This window comes from Gasterosteus aculeatus, chromosome 11 (genome assembly GCF_964276395.1).
Source record: "Gasterosteus aculeatus chromosome 11, fGasAcu3.hap1.1, whole genome shotgun sequence".
In the NCBI taxonomy this organism is placed as follows: Eukaryota; Metazoa; Chordata; class Actinopteri; order Perciformes; family Gasterosteidae; genus Gasterosteus; species Gasterosteus aculeatus.
The window spans coordinates 860,116-878,335 of NC_135699.1; the positions used below are offsets into that span (position 1 = coordinate 860,116).

At 44.0% G+C, this 18,220-nt stretch overlaps 1 protein-coding gene and 16 non-coding genes across 27 annotated transcripts in view; all 17 read left to right on the forward strand.

Moving 5' to 3' along the window:
* Positions 1-164: 164 nt before the first annotated feature.
* trnak-cuu (transfer RNA lysine (anticodon CUU)) lies at positions 165-237 on the forward strand. Its single transcript has one exon. It is a non-coding gene; the product is annotated as a tRNA-Lys (tRNA).
* Positions 238-786: 549 nt separating this feature from the next.
* Positions 787-859, forward strand: trnak-cuu (transfer RNA lysine (anticodon CUU)). The gene has a single exon. It is a non-coding gene; the product is annotated as a tRNA-Lys (tRNA).
* Positions 860-1,408: 549 nt separating this feature from the next.
* Positions 1,409-1,481, forward strand: trnak-cuu (transfer RNA lysine (anticodon CUU)). Its single transcript has one exon. It is a non-coding gene; the product is annotated as a tRNA-Lys (tRNA).
* Positions 1,482-2,030: 549 nt separating this feature from the next.
* trnak-cuu (transfer RNA lysine (anticodon CUU)) lies at positions 2,031-2,103 on the forward strand. Its single transcript has one exon. It is a non-coding gene; the product is annotated as a tRNA-Lys (tRNA).
* Positions 2,104-2,652: 549 nt separating this feature from the next.
* Positions 2,653-2,725, forward strand: trnak-cuu (transfer RNA lysine (anticodon CUU)). Its single transcript has one exon. It is a non-coding gene; the product is annotated as a tRNA-Lys (tRNA).
* A 549-nt stretch (positions 2,726-3,274) lies between these two features.
* On the forward strand, positions 3,275-3,347 carry trnak-cuu (transfer RNA lysine (anticodon CUU)). Its single transcript has one exon. It is a non-coding gene; the product is annotated as a tRNA-Lys (tRNA).
* A 549-nt stretch (positions 3,348-3,896) lies between these two features.
* Positions 3,897-3,969, forward strand: trnak-cuu (transfer RNA lysine (anticodon CUU)). Its single transcript has one exon. It is a non-coding gene; the product is annotated as a tRNA-Lys (tRNA).
* A 549-nt stretch (positions 3,970-4,518) lies between these two features.
* trnak-cuu (transfer RNA lysine (anticodon CUU)) lies at positions 4,519-4,591 on the forward strand. The gene has a single exon. It is a non-coding gene; the product is annotated as a tRNA-Lys (tRNA).
* Positions 4,592-5,246: 655 nt separating this feature from the next.
* Positions 5,247-5,319, forward strand: trnak-cuu (transfer RNA lysine (anticodon CUU)). Its single transcript has one exon. It is a non-coding gene; the product is annotated as a tRNA-Lys (tRNA).
* A 549-nt stretch (positions 5,320-5,868) lies between these two features.
* Positions 5,869-5,941, forward strand: trnak-cuu (transfer RNA lysine (anticodon CUU)). Its single transcript has one exon. It is a non-coding gene; the product is annotated as a tRNA-Lys (tRNA).
* Positions 5,942-6,490: 549 nt separating this feature from the next.
* trnak-cuu (transfer RNA lysine (anticodon CUU)) lies at positions 6,491-6,563 on the forward strand. Its single transcript has one exon. It is a non-coding gene; the product is annotated as a tRNA-Lys (tRNA).
* A 655-nt stretch (positions 6,564-7,218) lies between these two features.
* trnak-cuu (transfer RNA lysine (anticodon CUU)) lies at positions 7,219-7,291 on the forward strand. The gene has a single exon. It is a non-coding gene; the product is annotated as a tRNA-Lys (tRNA).
* Positions 7,292-7,840: 549 nt separating this feature from the next.
* Positions 7,841-7,913, forward strand: trnak-cuu (transfer RNA lysine (anticodon CUU)). Its single transcript has one exon. It is a non-coding gene; the product is annotated as a tRNA-Lys (tRNA).
* Positions 7,914-8,570: 657 nt separating this feature from the next.
* trnak-cuu (transfer RNA lysine (anticodon CUU)) lies at positions 8,571-8,643 on the forward strand. Its single transcript has one exon. It is a non-coding gene; the product is annotated as a tRNA-Lys (tRNA).
* Positions 8,644-9,302: 659 nt separating this feature from the next.
* On the forward strand, positions 9,303-9,375 carry trnak-cuu (transfer RNA lysine (anticodon CUU)). The gene has a single exon. It is a non-coding gene; the product is annotated as a tRNA-Lys (tRNA).
* A 505-nt stretch (positions 9,376-9,880) lies between these two features.
* On the forward strand, positions 9,881-9,953 carry trnak-cuu (transfer RNA lysine (anticodon CUU)). Its single transcript has one exon. It is a non-coding gene; the product is annotated as a tRNA-Lys (tRNA).
* Positions 9,954-11,783: 1,830 nt separating this feature from the next.
* The window catches only part of smg1 (SMG1 nonsense mediated mRNA decay associated PI3K related kinase), a 42,786-nt gene continuing 36,349 nt past the window's right edge, over positions 11,784-18,220 (forward strand). For 3 of the 11 annotated variants that reach the window (XM_078084337.1, XM_078084341.1, XM_078084343.1), the window contains exons 1-9: positions 11,940-12,207; positions 14,528-14,676; positions 14,942-15,133; positions 15,640-15,776; positions 16,160-16,218; positions 16,573-16,783; positions 17,417-17,542; positions 17,625-17,697; positions 17,950-18,047. In XM_078084337.1, the coding sequence (XP_077940463.1) occupies positions 12,131-12,207; positions 14,528-14,676; positions 14,942-15,133; positions 15,640-15,776; positions 16,160-16,218; positions 16,573-16,783; positions 17,417-17,542; positions 17,625-17,697; positions 17,950-18,047 (1,122 nt within the window). In that variant the 5' untranslated portion in view covers positions 11,940-12,130. Of the gene's footprint in view, positions 12,208-14,527; positions 14,677-14,941; positions 15,134-15,639; positions 15,777-16,159; positions 16,219-16,569; positions 16,784-17,416; positions 17,543-17,624; positions 17,698-17,949; positions 18,048-18,220 lie in introns of all 11 variants that reach the window. The other 8 variants (XM_078084335.1, XM_078084340.1, XM_078084338.1 and 5 more) reach the window with 6 other exon arrangements.

Sequence of the window (18,220 nt, forward strand, 5' to 3'; positions counted from 1 at the left end):
ACCTTTTTAAGCCCCTCCTTTCATATTTTCGGCTTTCTTATTCATGTAATAAGAGCAAATAACGGAAATGAACAGTGAAGAGAAACTATGCTGTAGTGCCAGAGAGAATTGCAGTATTTCAGAAGAAATGGGTTGGGTCCGTCCACGATGGGAAAAGTCAGAGTGCCCGGCTAGCTCAGTCGGTAGAGCATGAGACTCTTGATCTCAGGGTCGTGGGTTCGAGCCCCACGTTGGGTGTCATCACTCTATTTGGAAAGGACGAATGGGATGTTGGACTGCTGAAGGAAAACATCAAAATCCATTCTCTATGTGCCTTCACATAATCCTTGTTCTTGCAAAGTATGTGCAGGCCCACTTTTAAATTCGGAGGGTTTCATGGATATTTTGAAAACTTTTTGTGACGCTAGTTGCTAACCAGTTTAATCCAATAACTTCACGCCACATGAAAACGGGTCACGATTCTTAAAAACTTCTTATGCTGGTATAAAAGTAGGTACCTACATATGGAAGACGAAACTAATGAAGTTCAAAAAGAATCTTGTCCGCCACAAAATTTCCTTCCAGTGTAAATACCAAGTTATTAGTTTTAGCTACCTTTCATTTTTTTATTCGGGTAAAATTGACCTTTTTAAGCCCCTCCTTTCATATTTTCGGCTTTCTTATTCATGTAATAAGAGCAAATAACGGAAATGAACAGTGAAGAGAAACTATGCTGTAGTGCCAGAGAGAATTGCAGTATTTCAGAAGAAATGGGTTGGGTCCGTCCACGATGGGAAAAGTCAGAGTGCCCGGCTAGCTCAGTCGGTAGAGCATGAGACTCTTGATCTCAGGGTCGTGGGTTCGAGCCCCACGTTGGGCGTCATCACTCTATTTGGAAAGGACGAATGGGATGTTGGACTGCTGAAGGAAAACATCAAAATCCATTCTCTATGTGCCTTCACATAATCCTTATTCTTGCAAAGTATGTGCAGGCCCACTTTTAAATTCGGAGGGTTTCATGGATATTTTGAAAACTTTTTGTGACGCTAGTTGCTAACCAGTTTAATCCAATAACTTCACGCCACATGAAAACGGGTCACGATTCTTAAAAATTTCTTGTGCTGGTATAAAAGTAGGTACCTACATATGGAAGACGAAACTAATGAAGTTCAAAAAGAATCTTGTCCACCACAAAATTTACTTCCAGTGTAAATACCAAGTTATTAGTTTTAGCTACCTTTCGTTTTTTTATTCGGGTAAAATTGACCTTTTTAAGCCCCTCCTTTCATATTTTCGGCTTTCTTATTCATGTAATATGAGCAAATAACAGAAATGAACAATGAAGAGAAACTATGCTGTAGTGCCAGAGAGAATTGCAGTATTTCAGAAGAAATGGGTTGGGTCCGTCCACGACGGGAAACGTCAGAGTGCCCGGCTAGCTCAGTCGGTAGAGCATGAGACTCTTAATCTCAGGGTCGTGGGTTCGAGCCCCACGTTGGGCGTCATCACTCTATTTGGAAAGGACGAATGGGATGTTGGACTGCTGAAGGAAAACATCAAAGTCCATTCTCTATGTGCCTTCACATAATCCTTGTTCTTGCAAAGTATGTGCAGGCCCACTTTTAAATTCGGAGGGTTTCATGGATATTTTGAAAACTTTTTGTGACGCTAGTTGCTAACCAGTTTAATCCAATAACTTCACGCCACATGAAAACGGGTCACGATTCTTAAAAACTTCTTATGCTGGTATAAAAGTAGGTACCTACATATGGAAGACGAAACTAATGAAGTTCAAAAAGAATCTTGTCCGCCACAAAATTTCCTTCCAGTGTAAATACCAAGTTATTAGTTTTAGCTACCTTTCGTTTTTTTATTCGGGTAAAATTGACCTTTTTAAGCCCCTCCTTTCATATTTTCGGCTTTCTTATTCATGTAATAAGAGCAAATAACGGAAATGAACAGTGAAGAGAAACTATGCTGTAGTGCCAGAGAGAATTGCAGTATTTCAGAAGAAATGGGTTGGGTCCGTCCACGACGGGAAACGTCAGAGTGCCCGGCTAGCTCAGTCGGTAGAGCATGAGACTCTTAATCTCAGGGTCGTGGGTTCGAGCCCCACGTTGGGCGTCATCACTCTATTTGCAAAGGACGAATGGGATGTTGGACTGCTGAAGGAAAACATCAAAATCCATTCTCTATGTGCCTTCACATAATCCTTGTTCTTGCAAAGTATGTGCAGGCCCAGTTTTAAATTCGGAGGGTTTCATGGATATTTTGAAAACTTTTTGTGACGCTAGTTGCTAACCAGTTTAATCCAATAACTTCACGCCACATGAAAACGGGTCACGATTCTTAAAAACTTCTTATGCTGGTATAAAAGTAGGTACCTACATATGGAAGACGAAACTAATGAAGTTCAAAAAGAATCTTGTCCGCCACAAAATTTCCTTCCAGTGTAAATACCAAGTTATTAGTTTTAGCTACCTTTCATTTTTTTATTCGGGTAAAATTGACCTTTTTAAGCCCCTCCTTTCATATTTTCGGCTTTCTTATTCATGTAATAAGAGCAAATAACGGAAATGAACAGTGAAGAGAAACTATGCTGTAGTGCCAGAGAGAATTGCAGTATTTCAGAAGAAATGGGTTGGGTCCGTCCACGATGGGAAAAGTCAGAGTGCCCGGCTAGCTCAGTCGGTAGAGCATGAGACTCTTGATCTCAGGGTCGTGGGTTCGAGCCCCACGTTGGGTGTCATCACTCTATTTGGAAAGGACGAATGGGATGTTGGACTGCTGAAGGAAAACATCAAAATCCATTCTCTATGTGCCTTCACATAATCCTTGTTCTTGCAAAGTATGTGCAGGCCCACTTTTAAATTCGGAGGGTTTCATGGATATTTTGAAAACTTTTTGTGACGCTAGTTGCTAACCAGTTTAATCCAATAACTTCACGCCACATGAAAACGGGTCACGATTCTTAAAAACTTCTTATGCTGGTATAAAAGTAGGTACCTACATATGGAAGACGAAACTAATGAAGTTCAAAAAGAATCTTGTCCGCCACAAAATTTCCTTCCAGTGTAAATACCAAGTTATTAGTTTTAGCTACCTTTCATTTTTTTATTCGGGTAAAATTGACCTTTTTAAGCCCCTCCTTTCATATTTTCGGCTTTCTTATTCATGTAATAAGAGCAAATAACGGAAATGAACAGTGAAGAGAAACTATGCTGTAGTGCCAGAGAGAATTGCAGTATTTCAGAAGAAATGGGTTGGGTCCGTCCACGATGGGAAAAGTCAGAGTGCCCGGCTAGCTCAGTCGGTAGAGCATGAGACTCTTGATCTCAGGGTCGTGGGTTCGAGCCCCACGTTGGGCGTCATCACTCTATTTGGAAAGGACGAATGGGATGTTGGACTGCTGAAGGAAAACATCAAAATCCATTCTCTATGTGCCTTCACATAATCCTTGTTCTTGCAAAGTATGTGCAGGCCCACTTTTAAATTCGGAGGGTTTCATGGATATTTTGAAAACTTTTTGTGACGCTAGTTGCTAACCAGTTTAATCCAATAACTTCACGCCACATGAAAACGGGTCACGATTCTTAAAAACTTCTTATGCTGGTATAAAAGTAGGTACCTACATATGGAAGACGAAACTAATGAAGTTCAAAAAGAATCTTGTCCGCCACAAAATTTCCTTCCAGTGTAAATACCAAGTTATTAGTTTTAGCTACCTTTCATTTTTTTATTCGGGTAAAATTGACCTTTTTAAGCCCCTCCTTTCATATTTTCGGCTTTCTTATTCATGTAATAAGAGCAAATAACGGAAATGAACAGTGAAGAGAAACTATGCTGTAGTGCCAGAGAGAATTGCAGTATTTCAGAAGAAATGGGTTGGGTCCGTCCACGATGGGAAAAGTCAGAGTGCCCGGCTAGCTCAGTCGGTAGAGCATGAGACTCTTGATCTCAGGGTCGTGGGTTCGAGCCCCACGTTGGGTGTCATCACTCTATTTGGAAAGGACGAATGGGATGTTGGACTGCTGAAGGAAAACATCAAAATCCATTCTCTATGTGCCTTCACATAATCCTTGTTCTTGCAAAGTATGTGCAGGCCCACTTTTAAATTCGGAGGGTTTCATGGATATTTTGAAAACTTTTTGTGACGCTAGTTGCTAACCAGTTTAATCCAATAACTTCACGCCACATGAAAACGGGTCACGATTCTTAAAAACTTCTTATGCTGGTATAAAAGTAGGTACCTACATATGGAAGACGAAACTAATGAAGTTCAAAAAGAATCTTGTCCGCCACAAAATTTCCTTCCAGTGTAAATACCAAGTTATTAGTTTTAGCTACCTTTCATTTTTTTATTCGGGTAAAATTGACCTTTTTAAGCCCCTCCTTTCATATTTTCGGCTTTCTTATTCATGTAATAAGAGCAAATAACGGAAATGAACAGTGAAGAGAAACTATGCTGTAGTGCCAGAGAGAATTGCAGTATTTCAGAAGAAATGGGTTGGGTCCGTCCACGATGGGAAAAGTCAGAGTGCCCGGCTAGCTCAGTCGGTAGAGCATGAGACTCTTGATCTCAGGGTCGTGGGTTCGAGCCCCACGTTGGGCGTCATCACTCTATTTGGAAAGGACGAATGGGATGTTGGACTGCTGAAGGAAAACATCAAAATCCATTCTCTATGTGCCTTCACATAATCCTTATTCTTGCAAAGTATGTGCAGGCCCACTTTTAAATTCGGAGGGTTTCATGGATATTTTGAAAACTTTTTGTGACGCTAGTTGCTAACCAGTTTAATCCAATAACTTCACGCCACATGAAAACGGGTCACGATTCTTAAAAATTTCTTGTGCTGGTATAAAAGTAGGTACCTACATATGGAAGACGAAACTAATGAAGTTCAAAAAGAATCTTGTCCACCACAAAATTTACTTCCAGTGTAAATACCAAGTTATTAGTTTTAGCTACCTTTCGTTTTTTTATTCGGGTAAAATTGACCTTTTTAAGTCCCTCCTTTCATATTTCCGGCTTTCGTATTCATGTAATAAGAGCAAATAACGGAAATGAACAGAGAAGAGAAACTGCTGTGGTGCCAGAGAGAATTGCAGTATTTCAGAAGAAATGGGTTGGCATCGGCTTTCGTATTCATGTAATAAGAGCAAATAACGAAAATGAACAGTCAAGAGAAACTGCTGTAGTGCCAGAGAGAATTGCAGTATTTCAGAAGAAATGGGTTGGGTCCGTCCACGATGGGAAACGTCAGAGTGCCCGGCTAGCTCAGTCGGTAGAGCATGAGACTCTTAATCTCAGGGTCGTGGGTTCGAGCCCCACGTTGGGCGTCATCACTCTATTTGGAAAGGACGAATGGGATGTTGGACTGCTGAAGGAAAACATCAAAATCCATTCTCTATGTGCCTTCACATAATCCTTGTTCTTGCAAAGTATGTGCAGGCCCACTTTTAAATTCGGAGGGTTTCATGGATATTTTGAAAACTTTTTGTGACGCTAGTTGCTAACCAGTTTAATCCAATAACTTCACGCCACATGAAAACGGGTCACGATTCTTAAAAACTTCTTATGCTGGTATAAAAGTAGGTACCTACATATGGAAGACGAAACTAATGAAGTTCAAAAAGAATCTTGTCCGCCACAAAATTTCCTTCCAGTGTAAATACCAAGTTATTAGTTTTAGCTACCTTTCGTTTTTTTATTCGGGTAAAATTGACCTTTTTAAGCCCCTCCTTTCATATTTTCGGCTTTCTTATTCATGTAATAAGAGCAAATAACGGAAATGAACAGTGAAGAGAAACTATGCTGTAGTGCCAGAGAGAATTGCAGTATTTCAGAAGAAATGGGTTGGGTCCGTCCACGATGGGAAAAGTCAGAGTGCCCGGCTAGCTCAGTCGGTAGAGCATGAGACTCTTGATCTCAGGGTCGTGGGTTCGAGCCCCACGTTGGGTGTCATCACTCTATTTGGAAAGGACGAATGGGATGTTGGACTGCTGAAGGAAAACATCAAAATCCATTCTCTATGTGCCTTCACATAATCCTTGTTCTTGCAAAGTATGTGCAGGCCCACTTTTAAATTCGGAGGGTTTCATGGATATTTTGAAAACTTTTTGTGACGCTAGTTGCTAACCAGTTTAATCCAATAACTTCACGCCACATGAAAACGGGTCACGATTCTTAAAAACTTCTTATGCTGGTATAAAAGTAGGTACCTACATATGGAAGACGAAACTAATGAAGTTCAAAAAGAATCTTGTCCGCCACAAAATTTCCTTCCAGTGTAAATACCAAGTTATTAGTTTTAGCTACCTTTCATTTTTTTATTCGGGTAAAATTGACCTTTTTAAGCCCCTCCTTTCATATTTTCGGCTTTCTTATTCATGTAATAAGAGCAAATAACGGAAATGAACAGTGAAGAGAAACTATGCTGTAGTGCCAGAGAGAATTGCAGTATTTCAGAAGAAATGGGTTGGGTCCGTCCACGATGGGAAAAGTCAGAGTGCCCGGCTAGCTCAGTCGGTAGAGCATGAGACTCTTGATCTCAGGGTCGTGGGTTCGAGCCCCACGTTGGGCGTCATCACTCTATTTGGAAAGGACGAATGGGATGTTGGACTGCTGAAGGAAAACATCAAAATCCATTCTCTATGTGCCTTCACATAATCCTTATTCTTGCAAAGTATGTGCAGGCCCACTTTTAAATTCGGAGGGTTTCATGGATATTTTGAAAACTTTTTGTGACGCTAGTTGCTAACCAGTTTAATCCAATAACTTCACGCCACATGAAAACGGGTCACGATTCTTAAAAATTTCTTGTGCTGGTATAAAAGTAGGTACCTACATATGGAAGACGAAACTAATGAAGTTCAAAAAGAATCTTGTCCACCACAAAATTTACTTCCAGTGTAAATACCAAGTTATTAGTTTTAGCTACCTTTCGTTTTTTTATTCGGGTAAAATTGACCTTTTTAAGTCCCTCCTTTCATATTTCCGGCTTTCGTATTCATGTAATAAGAGCAAATAACGGAAATGAACAGAGAAGAGAAACTGCTGTGGTGCCAGAGAGAATTGCAGTATTTCAGAAGAAATGGGTTGGCATCGGCTTTCGTATTCATGTAATAAGAGCAAATAACGAAAATGAACAGTCAAGAGAAACTGCTGTAGTGCCAGAGAGAATTGCAGTATTTCAGAAGAAATGGGTTGGGTCCGTCCACGATGGGAAACGTCAGAGTGCCCGGCTAGCTCAGTCGGTAGAGCATGAGACTCTTAATCTCAGGGTCGTGGGTTCGAGCCCCACGTTGGGCGTCATCACTCTATTTGGAAAGGACGAATGGGATGTTGGACTGCTGAAGGAAAACATCAAAATCCATTCTCTATGTGCCTTCACATAATCCTTGTTCTTGCAAAGTATGTGCAGGCCCACTTTTAAATTCGGAGGGTTTCATGGATATTTTGAAAACTTTTTGTGACGCTAGTTGCTAACCAGTTTAATCCAATAACTTCACGCCACATGAAAACGGGTCACGATTCTTAAAAACTTCTTATGCTGGTATAAAAGTAGGTACCTACATATGGAAGACGAAACTAATGAAGTTCAAAAAGAATCTTGTCCGCCACAAAATTTCCTTCCAGTGTAAATACCAAGTTATTAGTTTTAGCTACCTTTCGTTTTTTTATTCGGGTAAAATTGACCTTTTTAAGCCCCTCCTTTCATATTTCCGGCTTTCGTATTCATGTAATAAGAGCAAATAACGGAAATGAACAGAGAAGAGAAACTATGCTGTGGTGCCAGAGAGAATTGCAGTATTTCAGAAGAAATGGGTTGGGTCCGTCCACGATGGGAAACGTCAGCGTGCCCGGCTAGCTCAGTCGGTAGAGCATGAGACTCTTAATCTCAGGGTCGTGGGTTCGAGCCCCACGTTGGGCGTCATCACTCTATTTGCAAAGGACGAATGGGATGTTGGACTGCTGAAGGAAAACATCAAAATCCATTCTCTATGTGCCTTCACATAATCCTTGTTCTTGCAAAGTATGTGCAGGCCCACTTTTAAATTCGGAGGGTTTCATGGATATTTTGAAAACTTTTTGTGACGCTAGTTGCTAACCAGTTTAATCCAATAACTTCACGCCACATGAAAACGGGTCACGATTCTTAAAAACTTCTTATGCTGGTATAAAAGTAGGTACCTACATATGGAAGACGAAACTAATGAAGTTCAAAAAGAATCTTGTCCGCCACAAAATTTCCTTCCAGTGTAAATACCAAGTTATTAGTTTTAGCTACCTTTCGTTTTTTTATTCGGGTAAAATTGACCTTTTTAAGCCCCTCCTTTCATATTTCCGGCTTTCGTATTCATGTAATAAGAGCAAATAACGGAAATGAACAGAGAAGAGAAACTATGCTGTGGTGCCAGAGAGAATTGCAGTATTTCAGAAGAAATGGGTTGGCATCGGCTTTCGTATTCATGTGATAAGAGCAAATAACGAAAATGAACAGTCAAGAGAAACTGCTGTAGTGCCAGAGAGAATTGCAGTATTTCAGAAGAAATGGGTTGGGTCCGTCCACGATGGGAAACGTCAGAGTGCCCGGCTAGCTCAGTCGGTAGAGCATGAGACTCTTAATCTCAGGGTCGTGGGTTCGAGCCCCACGTTGGGCGTCATCACTCTATTTGGAAAGGACGAATGGGATGTTGGACCGCTGAAGGAAAACATCAAAATCCATTCTCTATGTGCCTTCACATAATCCTTGTTCTTGCAAAGTATGTGCAGGCCCACTTTTAAATTCGGAGGGTTTCATGGATATTTTGAAAACTTTTTGTGACGCTAGTTGCTAACCAGTTTAATCCAATAACTTCACGCCACATGAAAACGGGTCACGATTCTTAAAAACTTCTTATGCTGGTATAAAAGTAGGTACCTACATATGGAAGACGAAACTAATGAAGTTCAAAAAGAATCTTGTCCGCCACAAAATTTCCTTCCAGTGTAAATACCAAGTTATTAGTTTTAGCTACCTTTCGTTTTTTTATTCGGGTAAAATTGACCTTTTTAAGCCCCTCCTTTCATATTTCCGGCTTTCGTATTCATGTAATAAGAGCAAATAACGGAAATGAACAGAGAAGAGAAACTATGCTGTGGTGCCAGAGAGAATTGCAGTATTTCAGAAGAAATGGGTTGGCATCGGCTTTCGTATTCATGTAATAAGAGCAAATAACGAAAATGAACAGTCAAGAGAAACTATGCTGTAGTGCCAGAGAGAATTGCAGTATTTCAGAAGAAATGGGTTGGGTCCGTCCACGACGGGAAACGTCAGAGTGCCCGGCTAGCTCAGTCGGTAGAGCATGAGACTCTTAATCTCAGGGTCGTGGGTTCGAGCCCCACGTTGGGCCAATAACAGAACAGAAATCCATTCTCTATGAGCCTTCACATAATCCTTGTTCTTGCAAAGTATGTGCAGGCCCACTTTTAAATTCGGAGGATTTCATGGATATTTTGAGAACTTTTTGTGACGCTAGTTGCTAACCAGTTTAATCCAATAACTTCACGCCACATGAAAACGGGTCACGATTCTTAAAAACTTCTTATGCTTGTATAAAAGTAGGTACCTACATATGGAAGACGAAACTAATGAAGTTCAAAAAGAATCTTGTCCGCCACAAAATTTCCTTCCAGTGTAAATACCAAGTTATAAGTTTTAGCTACTTTTCGTTTTTTTATTCGGGTAAAATTGACCTTTTTAAGTCCCTCCTTTCATATTTCCGGCTTTCGTATTCATGTAATAAGAGCAAGTAACGAAAATGAACAGTGAAGAGAAACTATCCTGTAGTGCCAGAGAGAATTGCAGTATTTCAGAAGAAATGGGTTGGGTCCGTCCACGATGGGACACGTCAGAGTGCCCGGCTAGCTCAGTCGGTAGAGCATGAGACTCTTAATCTCAGGGTCGTGGGTTCGAGCCCCACGTTGGGCGTCATCACTCTATTTGGAAAGGACGAATGGGATGTTGGACTGCTGAAGGGAAACACTCCCTTGAGGGGTCCCATTTACAACAGTGAGTTCTTCTGACACGGCATCGAGTAATCAGGACTTATGACCATTTATTGCCCATATGTTAGACATATAAGTAATTTTAAGTGGTGGTTGGTGCATAAAATTGGACAGTGAGACAATGGACAACAAGACAAATAGCAGTGCAAGTAAAATGACATGTTCAACTTCCAAATTTACAATTTAAATATGCAGTATGAAATAGAAAGCTATGGGCTAGGGGGATATAGAGTAAACATTAAAAATAAAAAGTTTAAAATAAAGTGAACATGCAAACCGATATTCATACTGTAGGATATTAGAAACAATATACGACCCGGTTCATAAAATTAATAAAAATGCATATAGTGTACACCAGAATACAGCCATGATTTTGAAACTGTAATCAATTAAGTAATGACAATATTGTAAAACCACTGTAATTCTGCAACTGTAATAGAATAATAGAATAATACCAATGCATGATTGTATTTGATGTAATGTAATCAACTGGAATGCATGCATGTAATACTTGCACAACTGATATTGACTAAGGATCATTCGAAATCCGAGTTACATTGAACTCACCAGAAGACTCCCAGAGGTGTGGACACTGACTTTCACACCTTTAAGCATTGGTATAAATACCTGTAGGAACCATTGTTCTGGAGTTCGCTGATGGAGACGACAGACGGGCACTAGGGATGGTCAAAGGACTGACCTGGGGCCTGTTGGTCGCTGAGACCAGCGGCTCCTCAGCTGAGATGTTCTTTTTACCACGACACCATCTCTTTTATTAAATACATTTGATTTAACCTTTTGATCTGCGATGACCTCTGTCCGTCCGGCGTTTCTTCATTTTTGAACACAACAATACTCTGCTTATCTCCAACGTTTTCCTTGAATGATCAATTAGACGAGAAATCCAACATGCAGTTATACATCCTTAGAGACGGGAGCTGTCAGGCACAGGTGTTTTTATTCTACAATCACTTGACACACATCCACTGCTCTCAGGTGATCTCCATGTCACTATTTGTGACACTGCCGCCACCAACTAGCTGGACCTCTGTCGAATGCAGTCCGTCCCTTGAAGGGGTTACGCTCACTTTAAATTGCCCATAGGTGTGTGTGGGTTTGTCACGGCCACGGACGGCTAAAGTTTCGTTTAGTTTATGCTTCTGCGTTTTCAGAGTGATGCAGATGCAAGCCCCCCTTGCGTGTCCCTTTGCGTGTCCCTTGCGTGTCCCTTGTGTCGCTTTTCACACCTCCTTGCGTGTGTCATTTATCTAGGCTTGCGAGCGCACCAGGCTGCGAATGGTCCGCTAACTACGTCCTTTACGGAGTCTCACATTTCCGCTTTCATAGCCTGATACCGCCATTATTAAAACAAAGGATGTTTACGAGAGAAGGGATCAGATTGAAGAACTTTTGTTGGAAGAAATGCGTAAATATGAGCGCCGTCATTGGCGGCTTGTAGAAGCGGGTTGGATTCACGGAGGGAGATCGCCGCAAACGCCGGTTTGCGGGTCGAGAGGAACAAAGTTGTGGAGGAAAATACGGGACAAATGTCTCCACGATGAAAAGCAGCAGTGGCGATGCACGGGGCAATAAAGTCTATGATCAATAAATAAACAAATAAATAAATAGACGTGACTCTCTAGGTCGTCTTCAACAAAACGCGCCACTCCGCCTGTTGTTCTGGAGGTGAATCGCTCTGCAACACACGCAGGACTTTTAGAACCATGAATTGAAACGAGTGCGTCGACGCAACGACGCAGACGCAGAAGCACGCGCCGGCCTTTAGGAAGAACAAGAGGAATGTCCGCCCCCTCCGGCCCGCTGGTGGCGGTAATGGCAATTCGCTGTTTGCCAACACCAATGAACACCAAAGAAGAAGAGGAGAAAAAGGCCGCGTGAGGTTGACTCCAGAAGATGGCAGTAAAGTGACGCCAACCGCCGCTAACCGTTGTAGAAGAAGAGGCAACACAACCATTTGCTAGCCTTAACGACGAGTTGCTAACCTAATAATTGAGACACTTGACGAACATTAGTGAAAAGTAAGCCCGAGCAGCGACACGGTTACCGCGGCCAGCGTGTCATGCAGCTCTCTAAAGGGTAATGAGCCGTAAAGCCTCGGGGTCTCGGCTCAGCGGCGCCCACAAACTGCAGCCACACTGGAATGACTGGCAGCCCAGGTTGGTGCTCTGCTCGGGAGGGAGCTCCTCACAATGAACGCGGGGACTCGTTGGGCCTGTGTTGTGTTTCTCCCTCACGTCGTGGAGGAGAAATAACTGGTCTCTTCGCGGTATTATTTGCATTCTCCACATTGCCATAATGTCTTCTACCGCGTGATTTATCGGTAGCCTGTCTCGCGGTGTGTGACGTTACTGACATTAAGCCACTACGCTGCTGAGCTAACGTTAGCTCGTTCGGCTTGAGGGGCATCGATCGGCTCCACGTTCCAGCCTCCCGGTTACCGTGAACGCGAATTGACGGCAAGGAAAACAACCGAGACATCTTCGAGCCGCAATGCCGGCTCACGTGAGTGATTTAAACGGGGGAATCGGGCTGGTCATGAGTGGCTGTCTTTAGCTAGTTAGCATCACCATGATGCTATAGGCGCTGGTTCACTTAGCCGGGACAAGTCACCCTTATGAACTTCCGCCTATAACGTTATTAGTTGTGTAAAAAGCGTGTCCATAATACACGCGTGACTGCTGATCTGTCAACGTGTTGAGCTACCGAATAACGAACGACTGCTGAAATGAACTCATTTCGAGGCGCTGTATTCCTGAGTTAGCATCACATGTGTTGCCTCACCTCATGTTTAGTGACCTCCGGTTCCGCTCCAGAGCCCCCGATGCCCCCGATCCTCCTAATGCACCTTACAGAGGTTAAGAGGCTTCTGGCCCGGAATCTAACCACATCCAGAGGTTCTGGGGCAAACCGACCCTACTCATTGTTGTTATTATTATTTAGAGTGCACATGGTGTCTCAACATGCTTGTATGGTGGGTTACCTGTTTGCAGTAAAAATGACTGCTGTATTGTTTGACTTATTGAACGTTCATACAACCAGAAAGCCACTTTAGTGAACCTTCGTTCTGTGTTTACCACAAAGGGCTTTCATCAGTCTGCACAGAGCGATGAGACTGGAGGGACACGCAAAGTGTCAAACCACACACCAGTTGGAAGTTGAATTTTTTTTTTTTGTACTTGTGCTGCAGAGCTCATCGTGCTCCCCGTGGTCACTGACGTCCTGCAGACAGTCACCGCATCAGGAAAAATGGAGCATGAATGAGTAGTAACCCTGTAGGATACATCCTCTGAGCCCCAGGAAAGACCTGGCACCTGTAGCGCCGGATACAACCCATCACACCCGGATGCAGCACATTACAGTGTGTATTATTTAACCACACAATAACAACGTGTGGATGGCTATTAAAAGCGCCGTCTGGATGTGATGGAGCACACGGTGTCTCACCACGGGGCCGTTCCCTCGGCACAGAAGTACAGTTGGAGCCAATAAGCTCTCAAACAGTGTAACGGGGAATCAGTCATCCAGACGAGCTGTCGCAGCCTATGGATACTATTGAGTACCGAAACAACCAGGGTGGAAAAACCAGGGTGGAGAGGTGAACTGTTTTCAGGGTGATAAGCCACGCCCCTACCCGCTGCGCTAGAGCGTTTGCGGCGACCTGTGAGGTCAGGAATACTGAGGCCTTTTACTTTCAGGAAGAGAGGGAACGTAAGAGAATTGCTTGTTACCACGGTAACTGGCATCTTCTCTCCGGTTTGATTTCCTCATTCATTCGGCTGGTTTCATGGCGTGTTAGTCGGGGACACGATGTAAACCATAGCTCCATGTATTACTCCATAGTAGCAGCGCTTGTTTTTCAGCGTTCACTCATATCTATGGCGCCGTGTCACCCTCAGGTCAGACCTCTGCATAACGTTTTATCTATATGGCATTAAATAGTGAATGTTGGCACATAATTCACTTCAAATGTAAAATAAAGCTACTGAAGGCCAAGCAGCCACAGCCAGCCTCCCATAATGCATTTTGGTGCAGCAGAATGAGGCGTGGAGAAGAAGTCGTGGCGGCTCACGGCCCAGCAGTGCTTGGTTAGAGCAGGTACGGCGCGCCACATGCCTCCAACATGTGTGTGAAAGGACTGACCTCTGGGTATTCAGGTCAATGGCTGATCTATTCCTCTCCGTGTGTGTGTGTGTGTGTGTGTGTGTGTGTGTGTGTACTACAGTGTGTTGAACCTGGACCTCCTGCCGCTCGTGGTGGTCTGTGAAGTAGCCTTTCCGTTGGTTACTTCCCCGTTGGCAGGGAACCGGAACAAGCTTAGATTATTGCAGTAACGTGTTTCAAATGAAACGCTGCGTATTTCACACCTGTTTCTTTGCTTTAGTTGCGTTGACGGATATCAGGTTGCGTTGAATTTGGATTAAATAATGGAGAATCAGAAATGTAAATGTGGATCTGCTTTCTGTGTTTCCATGTCAGAGTGGACAGCGTGTCATCCAGCCCGGACGGCGTGAAGTCCAGAGAGCTCGGTTCAGCGGCGGCGTATGACGTGTTGCCCTGCAGCTACCCCGAGCAGCCAGCGGAGCCCCGCGATGCCCACGCGCCTGCAGATGACCACCAGGAAGAGGGTGAGGATGCATTTCTTTCCAAACATGGTTGGTATGATCGCTGGAAGCGTTAGGACAACGTGTCTGCCTCTCCTGGTGTAGTAGCTGTATGTTAAGCACACATGGACTGTTTGAGTGACTAGTAGCGCTTTTCTAACCTAATCGTACCCTGTTCAATTGTAAGAATTGTAGCAGAAATCTATTGGAAAAATCCAATAACTGAATTGTTCCTTGCTCTGTCAAGCCGTAGTACATTTATTTAATGTCAGCTGTTTTTGTCCCTCAGATGGATATGACGTTGGTCACGGTGTCAGTGATACTACATTTGGTTGGAAGTCGGTGGGGCAAGAGTTGAGGACCAACGATGTGACGACGGATTTGACTCCTTTTCAGCATGGAAACCGTGCTTTAGCTTCCAAGGACATGAGGAAACTGCAGGGTGAGCTCTCTGACACCTCACGTGGAGCTCCATGTGCTGGTAGGCTTCAGCCGGAGGAGATGAGAGCATTGCATCTTTTTTGAATTGAGTCATTTATTTGGCAGGGACCATGCACACAAATCCTCAGGTGTACTGTAAGTGAGCCGTACTGTAATCAGCTGTGAATACAAGCCGACCTTAAGAGTGTCTGGGTCTGCAACTAAGGACCATTATCTGATATAAGAAACCAGTTCAATACTATTCCCAGTGCTTTCTTCAAAAACAACTTCTTATGGTACAATGGGTTTTCATTACAATAAATGCACTGAGAACAAGGGAACTAATCCCATTTGTGTTGTGAAGGGAACTAACTGAAAATACTCTTCTTAAACTTAAGTTTGACATTGTTAACTGCCTCTATGTCCAACATCAGTAAACTACACAATACATTTAAAATAATACGCTGTCTCAACCGACACAAAGGACGGTTTCCTTTTCTCTTGACACATTCTTTGGTGATGAGCTTGTAGCGCGTGTGTGACTGCCGTGTGGTGCTGCTGTTGCAGACAGAGGGATGGCTCACTCAGAGGAGTCTCGGCTGGCCAACCTCCTGCGCCGGGTCTCCAGGGAGGACGATCGCGACCGCAGGCTGGCCACCCTCAAGCAGCTGAAGGACCTGATCAGCCACAGCGAGAGCAAAACGGTCAGTCCCCTCCTCCTCGGTACAGAAACACCTGCCAGACAAACTCACTCTACACTACCTACTGTGTAGTGAAGTGAGTAACATGATTCCATGTCAATACACGCGGTGAGGTGTAAACCTGCATCCTGCCGCCTGCCGAAGGGCAACGTCAGTTGTATGGACGCTACATGAAACCGGTTGCCAACCCCGCTGTCAGGTTTCCCTTTGCAGATCTCTGAACGCAAGACCAAGGACTCTGATCTTAATATCGGGGCCTTCATGCATCTGCTGCTCTTAAGAAATCTCCTTTTGTATATTTGTGTAACAACGGATTCCAATGAAAAGGGCACTACTTGTACAATGAGAATGAGGTAAACCTTTCCTGTTGTGTTTGACCTGCACAGACCCTGGTCAAACAGCTGGACACCATCCTCAGCACCCTCAACGACATTTTGAATGAGAGGTAGGCGGGTTTATTGGGAATGACTTATTATTACAGGCCAATCACTGGATTTTATATGCACTCTAAGCTCTGTTGCAAAACCCCTTTCATGGTGCATGAGTACTGCTGGTTGCTTTCATCTCCTTTGGCTTGTTAGCACCTGCTTTAAATAGTTCCTGCCTGGAGGCTCTGTATTGACCATGCTGGATGCTGATGGTACATTCACAAACACTGTGCCCTTCTTGAATGGCGTAATACTTCTGAGAATGACTAGTTAATATTTGACACCCCAGTGGAGATCATGTATGCACCTGTGTCTGAGTATGTGCCGGGCTGCCTCTCACCCTGTCTCCTTCCCGGCGGCGTGTGCAGCAGTAAGCTGCTGTGGGAGCTGCGGCAGGACGCCGCCGCGTGTCTGGGGCTCCTCTGCACGGTGCTCGGCTACGAGGCCGAGCGCATCTTCAAGTGGCTCTTCCTCAAGTTCACCTCGAGCAGCCGGGACGAGGTCAAGCTGTTGTATCTGGTGGCAGCGCAGTGCGCGCTGGAGGCCGCTGGAGAGAGAAAGGCGTTCTCCCACGTCATGCAGGTAGTCTCACTGCATTCACAGCCAATGTGCAGCGTACTAACATGATGGCGATGCCCAGGGGCCGTAGTGCTCAATAGTCCTGTAAAGCCGCCTATTTCTGATTGTACTTCTCATAAAGATGGTGTGCAAAATCAATACCAGTGTTTCCCACAGATCCCACGTTGTACTAAAACACACACTCCCATAGCTGCAGTACACATGTCACACCCTACACTACTTGTTGTTACAGCCTACATGCATAGTCTGCAACTTCTGTCAAAGCAACGGAGTTTGCAGGAGGTGTGCGTGTGCATTTGAATATGGAATGTATTCGTTGACAGCCCTAGTTACCATGGTGATTAAGCATGATCAGTCGTTGTTTCCCACCTCACTGCACATCTTCACCACCTGCACACAAGGAATTTGTAAATTAGCACTGAAACCAGCGACTCTCTGGTAGAATGCTAAACGTAATGTTCACAAATAGAAAATTCATCTATAGAGTTCGCTATATCAAACTTGCTTTATTGGAAGATCCGGGGGGCATTTGGCGATAGTTCCTCTGTAGATCGTGTGCACGGTTCTACATGGTCGCTTCATAGAAATGCCTCATGCACATGGTGGGTGCTGATCAGGACTCTGCTGCGGTTTCAGCTGGTGATGAGCAACCTGCAATCCATCCTGGAGAACGTGGACACGCCAGAGCTGCTTTGTCAAAGTGTCAAGTGCATTCTTCAGGTGGCCCGCTGCTACCCACACGTCTTCAGCACCAACTTCAGGGTGAGTGTTGAAGCCGCGGCTGGTGTTGTGAGTGCGAGGCACACAGGATCAACTGACAGGGGGGTTGGCTGCTCTTCCACAGGACACGGTGGACATCTTGGTGGGGTGGCACATCGACCACACGCAGAAACAGGCGCTCACTCAACAGGTTTCAGGTCAGCTGCTCTTCTTTGTGGCAAAGATGTTCAATGTTGATTTCCAGCTTTGAGGCCCCATCTACTAGTCATAAAGCTGCTTGAAGGGAAAACAAAGACATCTTACATCATAGGCCTCTTCATAAGAGTCCACATGTAATAGATACACGTTTATTCTCTCCTGTGTGCCAGGCAATGCCAAAACACAGATTAACTACACGCCAGCACTGTACCTGAATGCATCCCATTGCTGTTCTGTGCCTCTGTGTTCAGGCTGGTTGCAGAGTCTGGAGCAGTTCTGGGTGGCAGACCTCACCTTCTCCACCACCCTCCTGGGGCAGTTCTTGGAGGATATGGAGGCGTACGCAGAGGTGAACTTAATCCACTTCTAGAGTGCAGTGATAATCCACTGTCATGGCGTGTTCTAGGTGTGTGTAAATGTGTATTTCATGTACAGCAAATGATTTAACTGAGAAGAAGTAGGAAAATATATTTCTTTTGTATAATGTCAATTCTGTGCGATGGTGTGAAAAAGGACAGTGAG